At 41.5% G+C, this 21,837-nt stretch overlaps 1 protein-coding gene and 1 long non-coding RNA gene across 3 annotated transcripts; both read right to left on the reverse strand.

The window, feature by feature from the left end:
- Positions 1–1,847: 1,847 nt before the first annotated feature.
- On the reverse strand, positions 1,848–6,356 carry LOC120957886 (uncharacterized). Its single transcript, XR_005751992.2, has 2 exons — positions 6,079–6,356; positions 1,848–5,997 (listed from the first exon to the last, which is right to left on the reverse strand). It is a non-coding gene; the product is annotated as an uncharacterized LOC120957886 (long non-coding RNA).
- Positions 6,357–14,395: 8,039 nt separating this feature from the next.
- On the reverse strand, positions 14,396–16,290 carry LOC120958803 (uncharacterized). 2 transcript variants are annotated; one of them, XM_049610700.1, is made up of 4 exons: positions 16,131–16,290; positions 15,961–16,059; positions 15,658–15,871; positions 14,396–15,576 (listed from the first exon to the last, which is right to left on the reverse strand). In XM_049610700.1, the coding sequence occupies exons 2-4, from the start codon at positions 16,037–16,039 to the stop codon at positions 14,649–14,651; spliced, it is 1,221 nt and encodes a 406-aa protein (XP_049466657.1). In that variant the 5' UTR covers positions 16,040–16,059; positions 16,131–16,290; the 3' UTR covers positions 14,396–14,648. The 2 variants fall into 2 exon arrangements, with proteins under 2 accessions (XP_049466657.1, XP_040237740.2); XM_040381806.2 differs by having other exon boundaries at positions 15,961–16,063; positions 16,131–16,289.
- Positions 16,291–21,837: the final 5,547 nt, after the last annotated feature.

Raw genomic sequence — 21,837 nt, forward strand, 5'->3', positions numbered from 1 at the left:
TGATGTTTGATCGAGGGAAGTAAATTGCAAATTAACAAATATTACGTGCAGATATTATGAGATGTATGAGACCCGTGTGGTCGGTTACCGTTTAGGCTAACTTTGAGTCAAAAATGAATTGGTTTTGTACGCAAAGATATTAGAATAAATGTACTGTAAGATGTAGAATGAGACATACTAAACATGCATAACACATTGCAAACATTCGTGGAATGGAAAACATTTAATTTACTGGCAAAAATCGAGCCCGAATCCATCCCATCCAAAAACCCTGTTGAAATTAACCAGGAAATTCATAAAAGTAAAACATGTTTCGTGCAAACTTAATTATGACGGGCGCATTATTTAGCGGCTTATCAAACCCAGCCACCGGCCCGCCCCAAAAACCAGCCCAACTAATTGATGAACGATCGGCGCTAAAAAGTCAAACTATGTAGCACGTCACGCGGAATAAATTCACCGAAATCCAACCACCGAACTCAATCGACGCCGGGGCCACGATCGGTCAAACTATGTACCGTCAAAACTTTCGATGACTTTGTGCCGCCGCACGGATTGCGAACGCCGAACGAATGAATGCACACCACGATTTTAGCGAACCGAACCTAATTAGCTAAAAGCAATCCGTTGTTTATGTCAATCGTGTGCAGGCGAGCTGGCACGGCTCCGTTCAGCCCCTACAGTCCCTTTCTGCGATTAGGATGGAAATATTGGAAAAATTATTCACGCAAAAATGAGTGCCCACACTAACCCGGGCAGTACAGAATGCTGTTCGATCCGGTGTTCGGTCGATTTATGCGGAAAAATCGTAACAGAAGCGGTGGTAGGAGTGGTTCACTGCTCTCCTCTAATTGGGCGCGGTTGGAGGAATTCTGAGTCACGAAAGCTGCAACACCGGTGAGCTCACTTGGACATCCGCTTCGAGGCTGGTTCGATTTCTGAATCGAGAGCCCTGTACACTCCACCGACTGTGTACAGTTTGTTTTAATTAAATAGAGTGAGTATTTTGCATTGCATTTATCAAGCGCTCTCTGCACTGCACATGCCGAAACCCGGCTCGAGAGGTGGTGTTTTTTGGCTGTGAGAAGGTGCAAATTTGAGGCCGTGAGAAACGAACCGTGCTTAAGTTGTAGCGGCCGGGCTCTCGATGATAGGCTATTTGTTATTATCGTGGTAACATTTCACGTGGGAATGAAGCCGTTTGTTCTAATTGGTTGTGCATGGATATCGAGAGATGTGAAATGTGTGAAGTAGTAGTGTTGTAGTTACCGTGCTGTGTTACGGCAATCGATTTCAAGAATTGAAGAGGAGGGTTTTGGGATTTTTGAAGATAGATTAAACATTTAATACAAAAAGTAGTGATTCAAACATGTATAGCTTTTATTGGCTATATTGGGGCGGTTTGGTGGTACAGCCGTCAACTCGTACGACTCAATAACATGCAATAACATGCTCGTCATGGGTTCAAACCTAGAATGGACCGTCTCCCCGTAGCAAGGATTACTAATTTCAGATTAAGATTCAGATTTTAAGATTAGATTCAGTGATCGCTGCCAACTTCTTTTGCATTCATGCGGAATAATAAGATCCCTAACCTTATCAAACTACCAGAATGTAATGTCTAACAAATACTTACTTTGATAGTGGTACCAACTCATGAAAATAGCAACTAAAGTGAAACGAACAAGTGGAATTATAAAAACGCACATAAAAAGTGAACAAAACCGTAAAACCATGCTGAAAATCATAAACAAGTCTACAGGTAGACAGAGCAAAATTGTAGTTCGGTAGCGACCAGACAATTCAAATAACCATACATAATTAAATAAAAGCAAGTGTTTGGGACATTCAGTATACATTATTATATTTTTATTTCATATAATTACATTAGAATGCTATTTGAATTGGAATTTATTATAGAGACCATTTACAGGATTCCTTAAATCTTTATCTTTAAACATCTATTGTTTCTTTTTTACGTTCCTTTCTTCAAATATGATCTTCATTGTATATTGCTTTGAGACATGTGTGTGAGTTTGAGTATGGTGTTAAAGGGGTTTCTAGTGAAGTGGCGATTGTAAATTCAATAAATTCAACAATGCGGCTGTTAAATGATAGTACATTTCTTAAATGTAAAGAGGGAAGCAAGTAAAGCCTAAAGTGATTAGAGCTACAGTATAGTCGTAACATAGAATCAATTGTTTTAACTCGAAAATAAGGCTGACCGAATACCAAACGCAATAGAGCTTCAATGCGTTAATGGATTCAAGCACGGCTGAATGGAGATACTTCCAAGGGGAGTATTAATAGGGAAGAAGTGCAAAGAATTCGCACATGCTTCCAAGGCAACCTCCTACTGGAACTGTCGCCTATGTCACACGAGGAGACCATGGAACTTTTCTAGAAGAAGTCTCTACGTTGCATTAGTTCTCACGTCTAACTTAAATGGGGTTTTTAATGTGAGATAGTTGTCCATCGTTTCAACCGAAAAGTGAATGACGAAATAGAACCAACAAACATTTTTCTGCTTCGAATCAATGCTTCAACCAATGCAAATTTCGTCAAGCGAGGATCACTCGTGTTCTGGTGTATCTCATCGTTTTGCAAAACTCGCCGAAGGCTCTGCCCAATTTGGTAACCAGCTTTTTGGTTATCAGCTGTTCAGTCGGTTGACCGATCAGCACTAAACTACGAAAATTGTACCCAGTAATTACAGCAAGTAAATTTGATTCGGTACAATGTTAATGTTAGTATATAGACTGTAAACGATGTTACACGTCTTGATTTATGAGCTGGGTGTGTCCCCCTACCCAAGGTAAGGCCAGCAAGTGCGCGGGAGATAATCATACATCCAGGGTTTAGCAAAGCCAGCATCGTCAACGACATAGCCTTGATCAAGCTGAGCTCCAATATCACGATGACCAGGTACGTGCAACCCGTCTGTCTGTAGACAATGAACAGCGCGCTGAAATTAATTGCGGAATAGTGAAGAATGTGCGGCAACTTGAACGACATTCTTCGTACTCCAGCAAGATACGAAATGAACGAGTGAATTTGAGACCAGTTCAGCATGCTTCCAGCGCCACATTATGACTACAAAAGCTTAGAATAAAGAAGTAGTGGCTGCTGTAGCGTTGATATAGAAAACACTGCATACCAGAGGAGCGAAAACACATTCAGGGGCTGTTTCGTGAGAACGTACCAATAAAGACAATCTGCAAGACGTTTGTGGACAACGCCATTCGTAGCGAGGCTACGGGTAAGTCGACCGGTCGTCCGCGAAAAACAACGGCTAACGTTGACGCGCAGGGCGGACTCTTTCAAAACTTGCACTTAAATCAAGCAGGAGCTTGTATTGCAAGTTTCATCGAAGACGGTGTTTCGCCGTTTACACGACGCTGGGTTCCGTGCCCGGAGACCACGGAAGGTTCGGAAGCTGCTGCCGCACCACGTTGAAGCGCGCATTCGATTTGCCGAAGAACATTTAGCTGCATCCATCACTTGGTGGATGAAAATAATTTTTTCGGATGAGTCCAGAATCAATCTGGATGATTCGGACGGCATTAAATACGTCTGGCGCCTACCCAATCAGGCGTATCATCCGAAAAACACGGTAAAAACCCTTAAGCACGGAGGCGTCCACGTAATGGTGTGGGGTTGCTTCTCCTGTCACGGCACGGGTCCTTTGTTCCGTATCAACGGGACACTGAACTCGGAAGGGTACAGAAAAATACTTAGTCGTAAGAGGTTTCCATACGCTCGAAAAACATTCGAAAGCGAAGAGCATTACATCTTTCAGCATGATAACGACTCAAAACACACATCGCGAACAGTTAAGAGTTATTTGGCAAACCAGGATGTGCGCGTTAGTCGCTACGTGAAACAATGGGTCGAGGTAAACATTGTACCGAGTATCAGAGCGCGATTATCCAGAGCGTTCTACCGTGGCCTGCGTTGAGTCCTGACCTAAAGCCGATAGAAAATCTGTGGTCGATTCTTAAGCAGTTACTATTTTTATGCACACAGGTGTACGTGCAACCCTTCTGTCTGTGGACAATGAACAGCGCGCTGAAATTGATTGTGGAATAGTAAAAAATGTGAGGCAACTCGAACGACATTCTTCGTACTCCAGCAGGATACGAAATGAACGAGTGAATTTGAGACCAGTTCAGCATGCTTCCAGGGCCAACTGAAGCGTTGATATAGAATTGTGTAGGTAGGAGAGGTAATAGATATTAAACTGATTTAATAATTTCTGGTTGAAGAACTATTTTCGAAAAGATCTTCATTCATCCGCAGTACAATACAACCAACAATGCTAACGATTTTGATACATAGGATTTGCCAGCGCTGTGCAATTCAAGCACCCCATTTGCTTGCCGATTATCGATACAATTCGCAGTTATGATGTGTCAAGCATATTAATTGGTATCATTTTTACGTTTTGCTAGATTCATCGATATAATCCATCTTCCAGATGGATAAAATCCGCGTGGCAATTTTGTAGTGATTGTAAAATTATTATCTTGGTATCTTTAATCAAGAAATGGTCCATTGAGGTATATAATACAGAATGTAAAATATATCCGAAATTTAAGAAGTTGTTAAAACAATGCCATATTTTGCATTGATTTAAAGTATAAATGGTAATAACTTTAGTTGTAAGATACCAAATAGACGATATTTACATTGTTCACTCCACTTTCCCAAACATAAATGAACCAAAATAATGAATAAAACAAAAAAAAACTAAAAGAATACATCATCAATTCGGTAGGAAGCAATACTTCCCACAAACCCGCTCTTTGTCAAATTAAAAAAAAACTGCAAACTCACACAACATCTCTCTAAACACTGTCTAAATCAACTGTTAACTATCGTTTCTTCTTTCGCAATAATCGAAAATTCTAGCAGTTGAATTTCTTTACAATTCAAAAAAAAGAAACTGCAGAAGAGCGGCAAAGGGTCTAACTAAAACCGGTTCGAAAGTTGAGGGATAGATGGAATTTACTGCGTTGCTGCTTGCAACGAACATTGGACGATTATTGAGTTATTGAGAGCTAATCGCAAGCAAACTTCCAAGCAGGGCTGCTGAGAAATTGAATTGTTAAATACCGGTATTATGGTGTATTATGACACTTTCACTCTAGCTGCTGAAGACGCGCAGACGTTAGCGGATATCAGCGCCAGCTCAGTCGTTTTCGGTCGGCAGATACGGTTGGGACTCCGGTCCATTCTCGCCTGTCAATCCGTGTTGGACAATGAGCTCAGCAAACTTGTCGACTCAAGGATTGTCCCACTTTCACTGTCACATTTCACTCCATATATTTTTCTAACGCCGTTGTTTGTCTGTGCCGGCTATCTATTTACTCCAGCTCTATGGGCCGTCTATCCAAGTTTCCAGGTGTTGGTGGACTGTCCTCTTCTTTGTGCTGCGTGTATTCGCTCGATTTATTAATTCCGGAATGAAATATTTACGCAAACACCATTTTTAGACGATTTGTACATGGTAATCATTTCTTCAATCACATCACTTCAGCACTTTCGTAAGATGATGCTTGCGCTTTATCTCGATCACAGGTTGGTATTTACATGTCGCTTTAGTTTTATCCCACATTTCGATACACATAACCTTGATCGGAGGTGCGCTGACCATGTGCTCGGCTCGCTTTGGATGGTTTTTGATGCCATCGCTGGAAAGGTGGTTTTTGATGCCATCACAGGAAATGTAGTTTCTGAAGAACACTTGCACTTGAACCGGTATTGCTTTGGTTGCCGGTATGTTTACTGTATATTTTGGTGACGCTTAATGCTTTTTCACTTTTACAATCGGCTTGCTGATGCTGATCTTCGGGAAATTTCTCTTGTCGATGGAGAAGCCATCAGTCTAGATGGTTCGAACGAATGTGACATGCCGAGAGCGTTGCGGGCTTATTTATACCAAAACATCGTTTCCGTCTTGTGCCTGTGGCTGTGTGCATACCTGTGTGGGGCAGGCTAAAATTTTTAAGGTTAAAATTAAGGCTATGTTCGTATGCGTTTTTTTTTTCAACGGTAACAAAATCAGGATGATACTACCTGGTTAGCTTGGGTACAGTTCTACCTGTTTGATTGTCTAGAAGCCAATCATGCCTTTTCTTTCGTTACATATATTTTCATAACTTAGATAATTTTAAACATAAAATATAAAATAATTATTGCAGTAATGCGACACACAGAAGGACTGTATTACGGTGATAGAATGCAAACATATTAAGCTGCAACAGTGAAATTAAGGTTTAATACGGTTTTTCATTCAAGCTTGTTTTATTTTAATGTGTATAGAATTTATTGCATCGAGGGTTTTTAGCACGAAAAAAAAAACAAGAAACAAACAAATAAAATGCTGTCATCGGATGACAGCATAAACCGTAGGTCGAGCTACGTAGACCTTAACATAAGCAGGTAGCAGTTTAAATTCCCACCGACAGAGGGTAGCACGTCGTAATTGGAATTACCACGATCAAGGCTGTTGACCCAGCACACGAGAGCCGAAACGTGTGCCGTCGCGAAACGAGAAGATGCTGATCATGGTCATTAGCATTTGAAGGCGGAAATAAAGCGACCAAATTTTAAGCAGCCAGATCGTGGTTACAATCCACGCTCGGTAATCTTCACCTCGATAATCCGCACTTTTGACAACCAAATTCATGAGATGAAACAGTGTTCAGTCAAAAGTAGGGAAATATTACTCAAAAGATCTTTCTATCTTTCTAGTTTATTTTTAATTAAAAGATGTTTTTGCACTAAATGAAAATGTGTGTAATGTAGGGGAAAGCGGGGCAAAATGGGCATGTGGGGCAAAATGGGCACCCTCTATTTAAGCATTATTTGACTACAAAGCTACTTTCCAATGCTCAAAATGTATTCATTAGAGTGTTTTATGAACACCATGTAAGTTTCATAACCCTAACACAAAAAATAACCAAGAAAAGTGCAAAATAAGGTTTAGTAGCATATTGATGTAATTTTTGTCACTTCGAAAATAAGCTTAACCCAGTGTCACAGGGATGCGTTGAAGTTTTACATTATATATTATTAAAGATATGATATTTCTATACAATTTGTCTGAAGAAAGCAAGGCGATCGAATGCGTATTTTTACTAATATAACATAAAATACAAAAATGCTTCACGTGGGGAAAAATGGGCAGTTACGCTTGGGGCAAAATGGGCAGATACTTTTGACAAATGGCGTTTGGTGAGGCTATGGTGTTGTATTTGTCGCCTCAATAATGATAACAGACACAGCTTCAAAAGAATCGATTTTGTAGATTTAAACGTGTAAAAACTGTTTTAATTTTGATAACATATTTTTGGAAGAATTTTAAGGGCTTTCCTGACCAGCAAAACAAAAAATAGAACGAAAATACATTTCACGAAACGGTGCGCAAAAGCATAGACCATTACCTAAGCGCAGTTGTTGTGGCCCATTTTACCCCAATGTTTTGACGTTTCACAGTTTGTTTACATATGCCCATTTTGCCCCAGGGCTATGCCCATTTTACCCCGCGTGTCAAAATAGCTTCTCGTAAAACATCAACTTTTATTTTACACTGTTTTCATGATTTTAAGTTGTTTTCATTCTATGTTGCAATTTTAATCCATAGATAAATAGTGGAGGCATACAATAATGCATGAATAATTGTGTTTTGAGGCATATTCAATGGAATATTCAGTAATCTGCTTAACATGCCCATTTTGCCCCGCTTTCCCCTAATATTAACCCAAAACCAAAAAACAGCACTCGATCAAGGGTGGATTATCATGCGTAAACTAGTGATGGGCCTGCAGCCGCATTTAAATTGATTCCATTCCAGCTGCTTTCGTATTCGAATCCGGGTCAACTTCGGAGACAGCTGGGGGAACTAGGTTGGTTTGGCTTGAATAATGTTTAATCTTTAGTTTTTGGATAAATTTAATCATTCTGAGTTAATTATTAATGACAAATAACTTAAAACTACTTTCATTTCTTTATCTGCACTATACAGTGCCACTGTACACTGTACATCGACGTTGCTCTAAGCTTTAAGTTTCCTGTTATATTTTGAATACTTTCCTATTTGTCTCTAAACTCAACTCAAAATTTATTGTTAACTTTCAGAAATTATTTGGATTCAATTAATTTATTTGAGCTGTTCAACAATGTATTGAACGTTGTTCTAAATTGTTTGAATTATTTGTTTGTAAAATGTTAGCATTATGGCAATTAATTAAGGGAACGGGTAAAATAATATGCAGGAAACTGTTAGTAATTCCTTACACGAATCCAAACATATAAGGAAAGCAAACAACAAATAACATAATTTATCAAAACATAAATCTGGAAACAACCTCTGCAAGGAACCCTGTTAGGTTGCTAAGGTTGCTTTCGAATTTACTTTTGTAGTGCAAGTATTTTGCTCTACGAATAAAGGTTTGACAGTAAAACGGATTCTATAGGAGCCATATGGATTCGCTCGGATTATTTCCGCATTCAAATGAAGCCAATTGGATCTCTATTCGTGCGGACCAGTCGGATTCTAAGCCAGATTTTTTTCGCAGTCGGAGTGGATTTACGAATCCAATCCACAACTCCCATCACTACTGTATTCCATTTACGACGTGCTGCCCTCTGTCGGTGGGAGATTAAGCGGTTTGCGCTATCTGCTTATGTTCGGGTGTACGTAGCTCGGTCTACAGTTTGCGCTGTCACCCGATGACAGCATATTATTTGTTTGCCATATTTTTTAGCGCTAACCGTGCAACCAGACATAGCGAGACAATTTGCGCTGTCACCCGATGACAGCATATTATTTGTTTGCCATATTTTTTAGCGCTAACCGTGCAACCAGACATAGCGAGACAATTTCACACCATGGACATAGCTCAAATATTTCACGCTTAAATGTATGCACAACTCTCATTCTGTGTGATACGATGATTTTCGAAGAAATGTCAAATTTTTCGTGAAAATAGTGTATTTGCGTGTGTACCTATCATCCAAAATCTTATTCACTCGATAATGCATGATTGTTTGTACAAAATTATTGAAATGCAATAGAATACTACAATACTTTTTGTTTATTGTTCTAAATACTTAATCGCTGTAGAATAAATAAACATAAAAGTTAATTAACTTATCATAAAATATCCCTGATTATTCCACTTACCATCATTCCACGATGGCTGAACCTAACCAAAGTGGATTTTGATCTTAAATTTCCTGCATCGAAAACTAAACTGCTCGCTGTAAACTTTTCAATTCCACACCAATCACTTCATTTGCAAAATCTTCCTCCATTATGGCTCCTGACGTGAAACACCAATCTGCACACACACACACACACAAAAAAGGAAGTTAAGCCGACAAAAGGCAAAACATTCCGCATGTGTGTTTATTCCCAGGCGAATCCTTAAGCATTAACTTCCTACTCCCGCTTTACGAGAAAAAAAAGCTTACACATTGCTGCTACGGTGCTTTCACTTTCGTACCATTTCTTTGGCAGGGAAAACCTTGATCGAGGTAAATGGGGAGGAAGCAAGAAAAGTGGACAAAACAAAACATGCTTTAAGAACAAAAATACACACACACACACACACAAAACAAAAAGCCAGCAACCATTTGCGAACCATTTCCTGTCACTGGCTTGCAAAAAGTCGCTCTCTTGAACACTCCCGGCAGCACTTTCGGCCTTTCGATTGGCTAATGGGAATTTTCAGATAGGAGAAAAGCTGAACAGAAATGAAGCAGCAGTACAAAACGGCGATAAAAACGGCAGCAGCCTTGCTATGGACATCATCGTCACCATCATCATGATGATGTTTAAGGTTCGTCAGTGTGTGTGTGTGTGTGTGTGTGTGTGTGTGTGTGTGTGTGTGTGTGTGTGTGTGTGTGTGTAGGTGTGTGTCTAAAAGGACAGGGGTCTTTCAGGGTGTCCCCATGCTAGGGCCGCGCGGAGATACCGACCGGCAGGGACCGAAAGTTTTAACTACTTTTGAGCACACTGGTCAAACTTTGGCCGGGCAATTTGTAGCTGACTTTGCAATTGTGTGACACCGACGCCGCTTGAACGGTGTTTGAAGCAAGCAGCCGATGAAAGACCCCAGTCATTGTCGGTTCATTATGTAGCGGTAACTAAGCTCCTCGGTCAGTAGTTGGAAATGAGTTTCGATTTGTGTTTAATCAAACCAAAGCGACTAACGTGGTTCAAGCTTAACCAATCATTGGTAAATAAAAAAAATCAGGTATAGAATTGTGATTTTCTTCGTTGTAACAAAATAATATTCCATGTGAATTGTTAAAATTTATGTTTTAGAATCACTTACTAACGTTTTACACAAACCATTTAAACTTTTCCTTCAAGTTTTATTCCATTTATTCTATATCTTTTTAGATTTAAGTGGCATTAACTTGTTTTCAGCTATATTTTTTGTACTTATTTAGTTCATTCACTAAATTCACTTATTTTATTCTAAACTATTGCCTTTTTTTCTTTAAATTGTTAATCAGTTTTTCATTGTTTAAGAAACTAATTATTTATTCTATTTACTCATATTTATTCTATACATTTATATTTTGTAAAATTTATATAAATTGCTTTCATATAAATGTAGTGAACCAATTGCAGGCAATCATTGCTCAGATGAAGAAATAATGCAATTTATTGAACAAAATTGTAACAAATTGTAACAAATAAAAAAATAATATCTGTTGTTAGCAAACGCTGTTGTGAATATCAGTCACTTCAACACATCGATCAATTATCAAAACTCCACAATTTAGGGCACAACAGAGATGGCAATTAAATGTTGCACACAAAAAATAAAGTCCCTCTCTAATAATAATCAAATAATTATCTGCTGACTGTTAAGCTATAAAAATCGAGGAGAAAATACAATTTAAATAAAATGAATAATTTTGATTTAAAGGGTTGAAACAACACAAACAAAATTGAAATAAAATTCATTGTTAATTTGAATAAACTGATGATTTTCGTAAGAACAATATCAAAAACCTGTTCATAGTAATCTATTTTTCTTTTCTTTTAGACTTCTGGTGTTACAGAGTTTTCCATGTTTTTTTTTTAAATATTATCGTTTGCTAAAACCTTTTGAATTAATCCCAGATTTTTTATATCACGACTTCTTAATCAAAAGAAATATTTGTAAGTTATAGGTCTTTACATTTCTACGAATAAAAATGCCAATATCATGATACTGGTTTCCTGGAACTGCCCGTACAATATCAATATTAGCTTCCTTCAGTTATGTTATGAAACATAATCGGCCGTATCGGGGAGCTCGTTCGTCGAAGAACGTTGGTTGCTCATCAGTGACCAGGGTTGTACCACTAGATTGGGCAGAACAAAACCTAGACGGTTTTCTAATTTTTGATCATAGAGGGCTATGAAATGAGTGAAAATGAGCGTCGCGGCGAACGTTCCCAGGAACGAACGAGTTCGCCGGTACGGCTGAATATTAACAATCCTTCTTTTTTTTCTATTTATAGACCACTACAAAAGACGACTAGTTACTATCGACGCTTTGCATAATTGAAAATTATAATCTTAGTCATTGAAATAGAATAAAACAATTATTCCGTTTTCCGTGCCCATGAAACGATTGATTCGGCATTTAGATCGATCGATTTGATTTAAATGTTATTTTGCACCGGTTAAATAAATTAAAAACCAAAAACCCTCCCGAAACATGTTTCAGAATCGATAATTAAAAACCATGACCCATGAATGCGTTCCCGGCCAGCTTTCCATAGCCCCGTTCCCATTTGCGTATCAATCACTAATGCAACTGATTGTAGGCTGCGAATGTTCTCATCGGGCCCAAATGCAGCACCGAGTGCGGTTACTGCAGCTCCATCTGCTCCGGCACCGTTCGATTCGTTGAATAATTTACGCGACCGATATGATGTAATCGAGCAGCCGGCAAAATTTTCGGCAAATGGTGTGGCGTCTAGTGGCACGAGCAAACCGAAAAACCACTCCATTGCACCATTGCGAAATTGTCATCGGTGGCGTCGTTGTTGCTGCCGCCGCCGGACATGAAAAATCCATTTCCCAGCTCGACTGAACATTTTCACTGTGTCGAAGAGTGGAGATGGAGTGCATGGAGGGGTAGGCAAAGAGGAGGGAGGCAGGTGGTGGCAGAGAAAATATCGATAGGAACTCGTTCGCGTGGCCCCGTGTCGTTTGATTAAAACGACACTGACCAAGGATTAGGTTTCAGCGCTGGAGCGAGAGCACAAAATGGCGTGTCGGTGGCAAAAGGGCACCGACATCTGGCATTCGGCAAGACACCCGAACGTGGCGAGTAAGTGAGCACTTGGCAGCAATAGCTTAAATGGATTTGGCTCACCTTTCGAAGTGAAATTGATTCCAGGCGAGTATTATGGCCGGATTTACGTTCTAGAGCCTTCTCCAAGGACGCCCTGTCTTCGCCACCAGCAGGCGAGATGGTAAAGTAATATTCGTTTCAAAAATCAAATCAACGGCAGCAACTTAAGACTGTCAAAAATTCGTTATGATGAGCTCTGGGCTGTTTCCAGACACAGATATTGGATAGTAAATCAAAGTAATTGCAAGTTCTTCAAAGTGCTCAAATCTCAAATCACATTGAAGTGCTTGATGGTATTTGTTCCTTTCCATTTTCTAATGCATTACTCATTTCATTCACACCCACCGCTCTATCAAAGAAAGGCCCACCCCATTCGCAGCTCCGAGCAATTACGTATTCGTGTACCAGTTTGCGGATGGCTTAAACCGCCGCCCCGTCCAAACATGGCCATTTATTTACTGTGGCCTTACTTTGGGGTTAGTTTGCACGGGCGTTTCGCTCTCGAGCGTGCGCTCCCAGCCCGACCCGCATTGTGCCCTTGAAGATGGACCGCATTGCATCACAAGGGTGTCGGTCCGGCGTCTCGATCGTGGTCGATTTCGGTTCGCAATCGACAGCAGCCTTCATTATTCATAAGTGCGAGCTGGCGGTAGACTGGTAGCGGATTTGACAAGGGGGTTAAGTACGGCTTGCAGCAGGCTACTGGGAGCTGTTCGAACTGTCAGCAGCAAATCTGACCGCGATCCGGCTGAAACCTTGTGACCGCAAACACCTGCACACCGGCTTGGTTGATGCTTAGGGCGAGAGCGTTGACGGTCGTCCGTTGACAGGACGCGGATAGGCGCAAGCATAGTGCACCAAAATTTAAACATACCAGTCAGTTGTCCAGTTTCCCAACTAGGGTCTCAATCTCCATGATTGGTCAAATCTATAGAAGACCTGGTGTAAAACTGAAATAGGCGCCTTAGACGATTTAATTTAGAAAGCGTAAATATCAGTCTTTACCAGTAGAAATATTAATCAATGTGGTTATATATTCCATATCCAACTTACAGTTGTGTTCCACCACAGTTTATTAATAGTTCACAAAATATTATGCATCTAAGATTTTTTTTTTGTTTTTTTTTTTCTATTGAAATGAGTAATTTTATCAAATTGTCAAGAGTCATTTCATTCTGTGTTTACCTTTTTTGCCAAAGCATGTGCTTCACCATAAATACCCAACAGGAGCAGTTACGCGGCATGATTCCTGTAGGATTTTATGTTTTTGTTAAATTTCCCTTTCTTGGAGGAATCGAACAGGATTCATCGAGTCTTTTTCGTGCAGAGTTTGCCATCCGCTAATTGCTGGATGGCTCGAAAAGTTGCTTGTATAATTTTGAAAGTACAAAAAAAAAATTGTTTTTTTGTATTTAATCGTAAATTTGGGACAATTACGCTTTGAAGAATATATATATTCCAAAACGCCAAGATCTTGTGTGTTTGTAAATTAGACTTTCTTCTATCAATAGACGATGTTGTGGAGCTCTTTGCACTCTCACAGCTTTGGTTATCGATGAAGAACGAAAGCAAATTTTATGCGACGTTAATTTGTGAAAAATTGTTGTTTTTTGTGTGTATAATATGACTACATCACCAATTGCATCGATAGGAAAGGTTACTTGCCGGCAAAACCAGGAGAAAGAAACAAAGATTTTGCTGATTTTAGAGTGCTTTTACTCAATTCTCTTAATTTTTTTGCAGTTTCAGGGAAGTCTCAATCGCAACTCACAAAGATTCGTCTTGTATGAAACATCCTAATCATACATGAGCTAATGTACTCGAGCTTAGCCGTTGATGTTAGTATTTTTGGGATGAAATAATCTGGACTGGATCCTGCTGTTATTACAGAAAGTAGCTTTGCATGAATTGTTGCCATAATTTCAGCCATCAAAAGTAAAACTCCTTATAAACAATAGCTAAAATCGTAAACTGCACATATTCGAAATACTCTATAAAGCTGTAAGAAACAGTAAGAGATATGATTGTTTGTGTTGCTGCTGTAATCATCATTTATTACCTTCCCGGTCATCCGCTTCACGGTTCCATTCATCTTTGCGTTCGCAATCACTCGACCAACGAATTAAACATTCCGCCTCGTTTCGCACATAATCATCACGCATGAAACGATTAACATCTCCCCCTCCAAGCCCTCTCTTTAGCACTGTCTAATTGCCTTTTCGAGCAGCAACAGACTAAAAAAAGGAAACACAACAGACAACCACGCTTCGGCGCTTATCAGCCCCGACAGTTGTGACATCCACCCTTCGTCGGCTGACCTCGGTACGCGTCCGACCGGGCCGGCGGTGCGATCGGTTGATTAATGTTGTACTGTCCCTCGGCGTACGGGATTAGGATCGGCACGTAGACAAGCTGCGGGGTGCGCTTTTGCGTCTTGAGCAGCTGGACCACGCTGCGGCACGAGTTTTCGTTCGCGTTGCTGTAGGCCGTCGGATTGTTAGCCATGCCGGCCAGCAGCATGTTCAGCGTGATGACCTGCGAATTGACTGCTTCGATCTGGGCCAAAAGCTGCGTAATGTTTAGGCTGTACTGGGAGGAGGCGGCAAACTGGCCGGCCGTGGTCTGGTAGCCTGCTGCACCCTGGTCTTCGCCCGCGTAACCACCGGTGTGGATGGGATAGACGTGCCCGTTGAACTGGTCCAGATTGATGTTGGCCGGATTAATGTCCGGGAGCGATCCCTGGTTCCAGCTTTGGGGAGGTTGCTGCTGCTGGTGCTGCTGCTGTCCGCCGGCATTCTGGTAGCCGCTTTGATCGAGACGCTCCTGTCCCTGCTGGTGGTTGCTACTGCCCTGCACGTAGATACCGGGGTACAGGAGTTGCTGCTCGCCGAGCCCGTTTTCACCGACGTGGCGATCGGTAGCCTCCGATCCTGATCCACGAAGATCGACGTACGTGCGGGGTGTGGTTGGAATCGTGTACTGCGTTGGCTGAGGCAATGCAGGCGCCGCCGGTTGAGCCGTCACGTGAGTCGTCGTAGGAACGGTCGGTGACCCGGGAGCAACCTTCTGCACGGGGGCCTGATTGCTGGCGGCAGGTTCGAGAATTTCGTTCAGCCGAAAGCAAGACTCGGGCATGTAGAGATTGTTCCACTCTACCACCTGCTCGTCGTAGTCCTTACCCTTGACAGCACCGTCCAGCTTGTTCCTGAGAGTGAGATAAAGATAGCGTACCGTCAGTTGGGATTTGAGGTCTCTTCAATACAAAAGATGGCTCAACTAAACGTACAAACTGTCGGCAAGCTTGGCGGTGAAGATCTTGGTGGGTCGGTTCGGGAAGATGATCCGGTAGCCCATGCGATCGGCGACATAGTACACGAGGTGCTTGCGGTTGGAGGGATCGACGTAGCCGTAGCAACCGTACGTCACATCATCCGGGCCCTTTACCTTGTGCTGGAACTGATTGTTCACTGTCTGCACATGGTAACCGTAATCGAATTCCCCTGGAAGGACGAGGAAAGGAACTCACTCAAGTATCCAAAAAAACAAACTAACTCAGGAGCACTCTTAACTCCACACCACTAGAACCAACCTCGCTTCATATCCTGCCGATGGTACACCTCGGCATTCGGTTGATTCACGTGCACCTCCATCGTGTTTGCCGCCACCATCCGCACGATGATGGCCAGCACTATCTGGAAAAGGAGAGTGTTATTCTCACCTTCAGCGCAAAACATTCCCCCGAAACTGAACCAAACTTACCGCCCCTAGAGCACCCATAATCGAACGAGAAAGTGAAATTGAACAGCAACACCCAAAACCCTTAGCTCCTGTCTCTGTCTTAATGCACGAACTGCTCTTAACAGACTGATCAAGCAGCCCTGATGGCTCAGGATTTGTTCGCCGCCAGCTTCACCGGCCGATTGTTTTCATTTGGCGATTGATTACGCACGGGATCCGCTATCGCACTGCTTGGCTCTCTGTCTCTCTCTCTCTCTGTGGCTTGGTACACAACGGGAAGTACAGCGACCGGGGAATCTGTGACCCAGATAGTTCTACAGCCTTCGTTTGCGGAGGGTTTTAATTTGATTGGAGGTTTGCTGTAATTACTTTAAGCGTATACATTGGCCAAGAATTCATATTTTTTTTTCGCGGAAATGTGATAAGCATGTTTAGCTTGTTCGGATTTTCTCAACACAATCAACAACTAGGCAAGACTGTTTAGTGGACGTTTAGATGATTAACAAATTTATTCATTTGTTTTATTTCAATATATTCAACAAAATTGCATCACTTTATTTGTTGAACTTTTCTCGCCAAATCTGTTTGACTGCCGAAGGCGTCCATCCTTCCATGGTGGTGTGGCTCGTTTCTTCTGCTCGTTTCTTAAGTACGCTTGTAGGTCTCTGTATCAAAACACACAAATATAACATTAAACTTCCTCTTATCACATTCACCACTATTACAACCATTGACTTACCGTTGGGTTATGGGCACAACTGGGTGGAATAAATACGGCTGCAGCATGCCGCTAGGTGCAGCACACTGTTAGCAGCACCGCACAGCGATAGAACATCAGCAACAACGCTCCGAAAACGGTCACCACGAAATCCATCTTAAGACTGCTGATTAGACAACGATCGACAGAGCATTTTAATGCTTTCGGACGCTGCTACCTCAGCAGACTAACACGAAAAAACCAAATCCACTCGTACCTGGAACATTCCAGTGCCTGATCGATTGGGCGATTCTTGTGGTTTTTTTGCTTGCTTTGAAGGGCGTGAGCGATGGAATTTTTTACCGCAGAAACAGAAACCCGTAATAATAGAAAATGATGGGGTTTTTTGGTGTGCGTGGCTCTGTTTGGGTAGAATTCTTCGATTGCTTCTACTATTGCTACCCCTTTTACTATCTAAAAAACCTACCACGTTTTAATAAAATCAAGAAACCAGCCGCAGCTTCTTGAAATGAAACAATTACCCGTCGGTTTGTACCGTTTCATCAAATCGGCAACTCCTTCAGTGCTCTACAACTTCAACAGTCACGCCGGAACCGGTCGCCGGAAATCCTTCCCAGCCCCATTTTAATCAAAACGCATCCACTTTTGGAGACCCTCGCCTTCCTTCCTCCTTGCCGCTCACCACGCAAAGTCAAAGACCCGTAACGGACCATGTTCCAGCCAGTGGCTGTGTGCGAATCCGCGCTCATGCGAACAGCGGGCGCGGGGGCCCATTTGTCCCGTGGCCCCCTTTTATTATGCGCGAAATTAATTCCCCTATCACGATTGCAAAGCGGGACAGAATTACGATTGTGTGTCTGTGTGTGTGTGTGTGTGCTTGTTTCCCGTTTCCAGTGTGGCGATAAATTGCACGAAACCCAACCCTCCCTTCCACAGTCCGCCTTCTTTTTGGCACGCGCTTGTAATCTTCCATCAAACCCGCAGGGCCCGCGTTCGCCCGACCCGGTTCAATGCAATTTCAATCAAATTAAGTTCATTTATGCGTTATTATTACCTGCCATTATCGCACTTTTTAACCCGCAAACCGAGGCCCAGGCCCAGGTTGACAGTGAGTGTCCGCTCTGTGTGTCTCTCCTACTGTCCTATTGCCGGATCGTGGCTGTGAAAAACGCATCAAACATCAATTGTGCTGAAAAGTGCTGGTTATCCGTAGCGGTACCGTAATGGATTGCTATTGGATTGGTTGCATGGTTGCCATCGCCGGCATTTATCCCTTCCACTGCACAGTGCGGGAGCGCTGTTAATGCAAAGCAAATCCACAGCCCCAGCCCAAAACCCGGCAAAAGCTTCCCCGTGAGAGTGGGTTGGATCGGTTATTTTTACAGGATTTAAATAAGCACGGCCCCCGGGGAGGGCGAGGGACTTGTGTAACCACATTGGCAGCGCGCTTGGTTTTCGCACGGCAAAGGTAGTAATAATTAATATAAAATTTGAATAAATTAATTGAAAATAAATAAACTCACCGAGGGGGTTTGTTTGGGAGGAGGGCAACAGTGTAACCCTTTATTGGGGCCATGTTGTTTGTGGGGGCTGCGGAAACAAAACTCACTAAATCTACTTTGCCAATTATTGCTGCACTTATTAATCGTTTCTGGTGCTGTTAAGTGGATTATGCGTGCGATTGGCTTTTTGTGCTTCAACTAAATCCGAATGGAATTGAAAATATCGTTATGATTGGTAAGCATGCTTAGCTTTTAGTATTGAAAAAGCTCTAATAAAAACAGAGCAACAGAGTAACGCAACTGCAGCTGCGCTGCTTATTGTGCACAGAGCCTTGGTCCGTTTTCGAAGCTTCCCAGGACCAGGCATATATTTTAAGCATGGTCAGTTGTTTAATTCTCGGTACTCAGCACTTTCCCGCTTGTGGCCCATCTTTCCATCCGACCGCAGCCTGTCGGAAAATGTAACATTTTGCACTGAAGAAAGCTTGGCAAAGATTACATCATAACACGCTCGCCTTGCATCGCCTGCTCGCTTGGCTTCTTCAGCTCCTCCGGGCACGGGGCAATCTTCCGTTGAGATGTTGTTAAGTAATCATGCAATATAATTACAGAACCTGTGCAGGGCTTCTTTTGAAGTCCGGCCCGGGTGTCCTACTTCAATCTACTGCTCTTCTCTTCCTCCGCAAGTCACCCCGCAGTGCAGTGCAGGTTGATTCTCGCGACTCATCTTGGCTGTGGAGCGACCGGCAGCATCAGCACATTCTGTTCGCCAAGCACACGTTGCGTTACAAAATTACAGTCCTGTAGACTTTTGCCAAGACCACGACCGTGCGCATATCGCGCTTGAGAAGATGATCCTTGCTTTGGTGGTGCTTGCTCCAGTACGGCCAGCAAGATGGTCGTGTTGCGCGTTTCGGGTTGCTGGCGGTCTTCGTCACCGTCAGCGTTAATGCCAGGCGGCATTTAGCGCTAATGTATAGCGTACGGCTTCCGATCCAATCGGAACCGTTCGGTTCGGTGAAGAAGCTTTGCCTGCAGGCCGTCAGCACAACCAAACCAAACCAGCCATAAGCGTGTGCCCACGGCACAAGTGGCATCGTTCTCGTGCCGGTGGGGTTTAGTTCACCACAGACAGATAAGTTATCGCGTGAGTGTGGTACATGACAATTCAATGATTGTAGTATTCTCTGTCGCTTCATCTGAGGTTTTGAGGAGGACATTTGTGGGAAAAAACATCGTTAACATAACTTTTTTAATTACATTGTATTTATTTAATGTAAGCAGATGTATCTTCTGGTTTGATTTTTAATTTAATTATTAATTTAATTAAATTAATTTATTCATTTTACGCTTCTTTCTTATGTTTCATTCATTCTTCTAATACTCTAAGATTTTTCACACTATTTTAACCTAAGTAGCATGTTTTTAAACATTTTTGAAACTTGATAAAAAATGGTTAAAATCATTATTTGAAATTAAAATTATCTTTGTCTACTATTTATTTACAAAGTTTTGTAGCATTGCTCGAGTCCGTGGACCATAAAAACATTAGTACAGAAAGACCTCAGACCTTAAGTAATAGGGAAGTGTAATACAAAACTTGAGCAACACAAAGATGAAAAAATATCTTGCATCCAAAGGACATCACCAAAGACAGAACGTAGAGAAAAGAAACGTAGAGAAAGAAATTGAAGAAAACCCCCAAACCCGAAAACATGGGCATAAGTACACATTTAAGGATCAAGACTTGGGCAAATGTGCTTCAACTATCTCTGAACATCTTGACAACAAATGTGCTGGAACTTCCTTGCCGTAAATAAAGCTCGCCGAACGCTCAACAGATCCGTTCTGAATCGGACGTAAGATCGTACATTTATTTTTCTTCAACTCTTGTATGAGAAATCAGTGTTATCCCTGATAAAAAATACGACCTGTTTGTCTCGTTTGTTCGAGATTGTGCCGTGTATCGAAAATTGTTTAGTATCACCAAGCTGAAACTTGGGATGTCCTTTGCGCAAAAGCATAAGCAAAAAGTTCATGTTTTACGAAGGATCACTCGATCGGCCCTACTTTTTATACTATTTTGCCTAATACCGCTTTAGCGCATTTCCCGTCGGGTGATCCTTTTCAGTATTGATGAAAACGCATTTTATTGCGAGGTTTATTGGACCCCGTGTGTCCATATTGCTGACGCCTATCCTTGAACGCGTGTATCGGGCCATTCCCAAAAATATTTTTGTTTAGGCCGGCGATCATCACACAATAAGTTATCCTTGGGTTTTCTCTCATTTTTTCAGGATGGTCTTCAATGTTTTCTTTTGCTGTACATTTGTCGGATATTCCATTCACATTGTGCGTTCACCTAAAGAGAACATGAATATTCAAGGATATTTGAAGGTTGAGAACTGAATTAAAGTTTAATTTTCATGAAAAGTTTATTTCACGATCGTTTATAAAGCAAAACAGCATGCTTTACAAGAAAAGTAGTTAAATTACTAGAGTATAAATCTTTGTTGTGATACTCTTCTCTAACAAGCTAAATTTTTAGCACATTTTTCTTAGTTTAGTTTCTTTTTTCTATTAAAACATTCAAATACAAGCGAAATCTATAATTTACCAGTAGTTTGAGTTTTCATGTCTTCTTTTATGTTTACTATCAACAAGACCACCAATGGCGATAAATTGTCTGACTGATTGATTTTTGAAACGCTCCATTCGTGCGACCGTTTCTCGTTCTGTCCCATATCAGTTTTTTATTTTGTTTTGCGATTTAAAACCTCAAACGTACAAAAAATAACAATCATTCCAACGCACCACCAGCAGCTAGGCGATAGATAAATTTACACAAAACCCACAGAAATGTAAACACAAATCTACCACAGTACCCCCACTAGACCGATACTGAAAGCCCCCGCTGTGGCGTTGCGTGTTTGGAGTTTGCACTCTTTTGCACTATTTGTACATAAATTCAGTAGTTTCCCACGAAAAATTACAACCAAACCAAGCAGTGATGGGGGAAATGGGGGAGAACCGCAGCAGCAATGTTCGATGCAACAACAAAAAATCTTTAAAACATTTCTTACTAATTTGCATGCCAGCGACAGGATGCAGCCTGTGTGTTTGCGTATGCATTGGTGCCGTTCGCATAGATTGTCATGTGTGTGTGTGTGTTGTTATTTTTTGTTTCGGTCCTTATTTTAATACCACGCATATGTTTTCATTTCACAACATACCCAGACCAGACGACGGTTTTTTTTTCTGTACACGTGCCCGTGCTTTTTTGCGCCTGGAATGTCCATCAGTACACGTAAAGCATTTAGGTACAATACAGAACATTTTACCCAGAAAGAGACATCCTCACAGCGATTGTCGGGAATGCAAAAAAAAAAAAAATGTCAACCTTGTCTACGCTTGGATTTTTTAAACCCTTTTTTTATCTACCCAAATATATTCATAAACAACGTCCTGTCGGAGTACCCTTGAAAATGCCTGCAAATATCCTGAAATA

The sequence above is a fragment of the Anopheles coluzzii genome, chromosome 3 (genome assembly GCF_943734685.1).
Source record: "Anopheles coluzzii chromosome 3, AcolN3, whole genome shotgun sequence".
Taxonomy (NCBI): Eukaryota; Metazoa; Arthropoda; class Insecta; order Diptera; family Culicidae; genus Anopheles; species Anopheles coluzzii.